Source organism: Budorcas taxicolor, chromosome 15, assembly GCF_023091745.1.
Source record: "Budorcas taxicolor isolate Tak-1 chromosome 15, Takin1.1, whole genome shotgun sequence".
Lineage (NCBI taxonomy): Eukaryota > Metazoa > Chordata > Mammalia > Artiodactyla > Bovidae > Budorcas > Budorcas taxicolor.
In genome coordinates, this window is record NC_068924.1 from 48,069,631 (window position 1) to 48,072,700 (window position 3,070).

The 3,070-nt window shown below is 38.2% G+C and overlaps 1 protein-coding gene across 1 annotated transcript; it reads left to right on the forward strand.

Moving 5' to 3' along the window:
- Positions 1 to 390: 390 nt before the first annotated feature.
- On the forward strand, positions 391 to 1,335 carry LOC128061018 (olfactory receptor 52K1-like). Its single transcript, XM_052653377.1, has one exon. It carries the CDS (start codon positions 391 to 393, stop codon positions 1,333 to 1,335), a length of 945 nt encoding a protein of 314 aa, XP_052509337.1.
- The last annotated feature ends 1,735 nt before the right edge of the window (positions 1,336 to 3,070 follow it).

Genomic DNA, 3,070 nt, shown 5'->3' on the forward strand with positions numbered 1-3,070 from the left:
CCATGTCATGCCTGTAATGAATATATTGGGTCTCCTTTCAGGTCCTGTTCTCTGAGAGAAAAAAAAAAAAAAACTCTCCTATAGGTTTATATACATTGAATATTAAACAGGCTCAGATCAACAGGAGAATTTACACAGCAGAGTTGGTATGTTTTTATTGAGAATTTTTCCCTGAGACTGCTTCTCTCTCCTGCAGAGAAAGTAACTGAGAATTATCTCTCCTTAACTCCATTAGCCGCAGCATTTATTTGTTCACTAGTTGGTAAATTTTGCTTATCGCCATAAATTACTATAGTACCCAGCATTTTAGCTTCAAATGATGCAGTGATTTCAAAATGTCCCTCCTTTCTTTCTCTCTAGGAATCAGACCTTGAGGAGGTCTGGCGAGGGATGTCCTCTTGCAACAGCTCCATCCCTCAGCCCTTGGTATTTGTCCTGGCTGGAATTCCTGGACTGGAATCTTCCCATGGCTGGTTCTCTGTGCCTTTTTTCTTGGTATTTGTTGTTGCTGTCATTGGCAATGCCACCGTTTTATGTATCATCAGGGTGGAGAAGAGTCTTCACGAGCCCATGTTTCTCCTCTTGGCCATGCTGTCAGTTGTTGACCTGTCTCTTGTCAGTGTCACTGTGCCCCGCATGCTGGGTATCTTCTGGATGAATGCCAAGGAAATCAGCTTTAATGCCTGCCTCACACAGATGTTTTTCATCCCATCATTTTATGTCATGGAGTCTGGGGTCCTTCTGGCTATGGCTTTTGACAGATTTGTGGCTATCTGGCATCCTCTGAGATATACAACTGTCCTTAGTAACAACCTGCTTGTGAAGATGGCACTGGCTGTCCTGGCAAGGGCAGTGGCAGTGCTGACCCCAGCACCCATCCTGGTGAAAAGACTGGAAAGCTTCCAAACTCACATCATTGCATACTCATACTGTGCCTACATGGCTGTGGTGCAAATAGCCTGTGGAGACATCTCTGATCACATTGTCTATGGCCTAATGGTTATTGTAGCATCTGTGGGATTTGACCTGTTTTTTATCATTCTGTCATATGGCCTGATCCTTCATGCTGTCTTTCGGATACCCTCTTGGGAGGCACGGGGCAAAGCTTTCAGCACATGTGGCTCTCATCTTTGTGTCATTGCTCTCTTTTATTCCCCTGTTATCTTTTCTGTCTTGGCCCAGATTTTAGGCTATCGTATGGCTCCCCACCTACAGATTATCATTGACAATCTCTACTTCTTGGTGCCTCCCATGATCAACCCTTTGATTTATGGGGCTCGGACCAAGCAAATGCGGGAGTGGGTGCTACGAATCTTCCATTGTCAAGGAGATTGATGTTGGTACCTATGGAGCTGGAAATCATGTTAGGTTGTAGGTAGAGAGAATTCCTGTCTGAATTGGGCTTAGTGAGGAAAGGTATAAACCAAGGCAAGAGAAGGACTTGGTCAGTGTGGGAATGTAGCAGGGGCATGTCCTTTCCATCAAATGTAGTTGTTATGAAACCTTCATGACAAGCAATCCTCCCTAAATGCTTATGTGTAATAAAACAGAAGAACATTTTGTAATTAATTTTATTGTTTATCTACTTCCATCACATAACATAAATTGGAAAATTTTTTTCAAATGAGATAAAATGAATTTAGGCATGTATCTTAAGACCTGTGGATAAAAACAATTATCCAAAGTTTTTGTTGATATAATGATTTTTCTTCCACATTTATTTGTCAGATATTTCACCAACAGAATTATATATCATTGAAAATAATCCTAGTTGAAATAAATATGTATAAGTATCCATGACCATATCAATAAATACTGAGCTCCTTTTTTTGTCTGAAGGGTTTTAATAGAGAAGTGTCATTCTTAGAGAGTTACTCAGTGTCAGAACGTAGAACCAATATACAGTAGATTGGACTTGATAGATTTTACAAATGGAAAAAAAAAAAAAGACAGCCTTAGTTTTTTTTAGTAACCTCCATTTCCATACAATTTTTCATAGTGTTCCACCAATTTACATTCCCACCAGCAGTGTATGAGTGTTATCTTTTCTTCATATCCTCACCAACACTTATTATCTCTTGCCTTTTGGTAATATACATTCTGATTGGTATGAGGTAGTGTCTCATTATGGTTTTGACTCATATTCCCCATAGAATTAGTGATGTTGAACATCTTTTCATGTGCCTGTTGGCCATCTGCCATGTGGTCCAGCCATTCTGAGTATCAAAGAAATATGAAGATGCTAATTAAAAGCTACATATGCATCCCATGTTCATCACAGCATTATTTACAATAACCAAGACATGGAAGCAGCCTAAGTGTCTATCAACAGATGAATGGATAAAGATATGGTGTGTATATATATACATATATATATACACATGCACATGTACACACACACCTATAGTCAAACACTTTTCAGTTTAAAAAAAAAAAAGGGTGAAATCTTTTTATTTGTGACAACAAGGATGGATCTTGATGGTATTATGCTCAGTGAAATAAGGCAAACAAAAAAGAAAAATACCATATTGTTTCATTCATATGAGGAATATATTTATTCATAGATGAATAAATGAGTAAATAAAATGAAAACAAAAACAAACAGAAAAACAGAGAACAGAGTAGTGGTTACCAGAAGGAAGAAGGGTGGGTGAAGGGTGAAATGGGCAAAGGTCAACTGTATGATGATGGGCAGAAAATAAGTATTAAGTGGTGAGCACACTGTAGTGTATACAGAACATGAAATATAATATTGTACATGCACACCTTATATAATGTTATAAACCAACTTTTAAATGACTCAGAGAAGCTATCTTTTTATCTAGCTTCACTTTTTTCCTTTCACCTATCCAACCTCACAGGTTTTCACAAACCAGAACACCCAGATCTATGTCTTAATCCCTGAGTTATAGCTGTGTTCCAGAAAACATTGCAACAATGTTGTGAACCACTCTTCTCTTCATATGCACCTTAAATGTAAGTCTTTCCAAAATAATTCCTTATCTCCTTATCAGCTAGATTGTTCCTCTGTAGCCTTCACTATTGTTCTTTTGACCTGAATTAAATTATA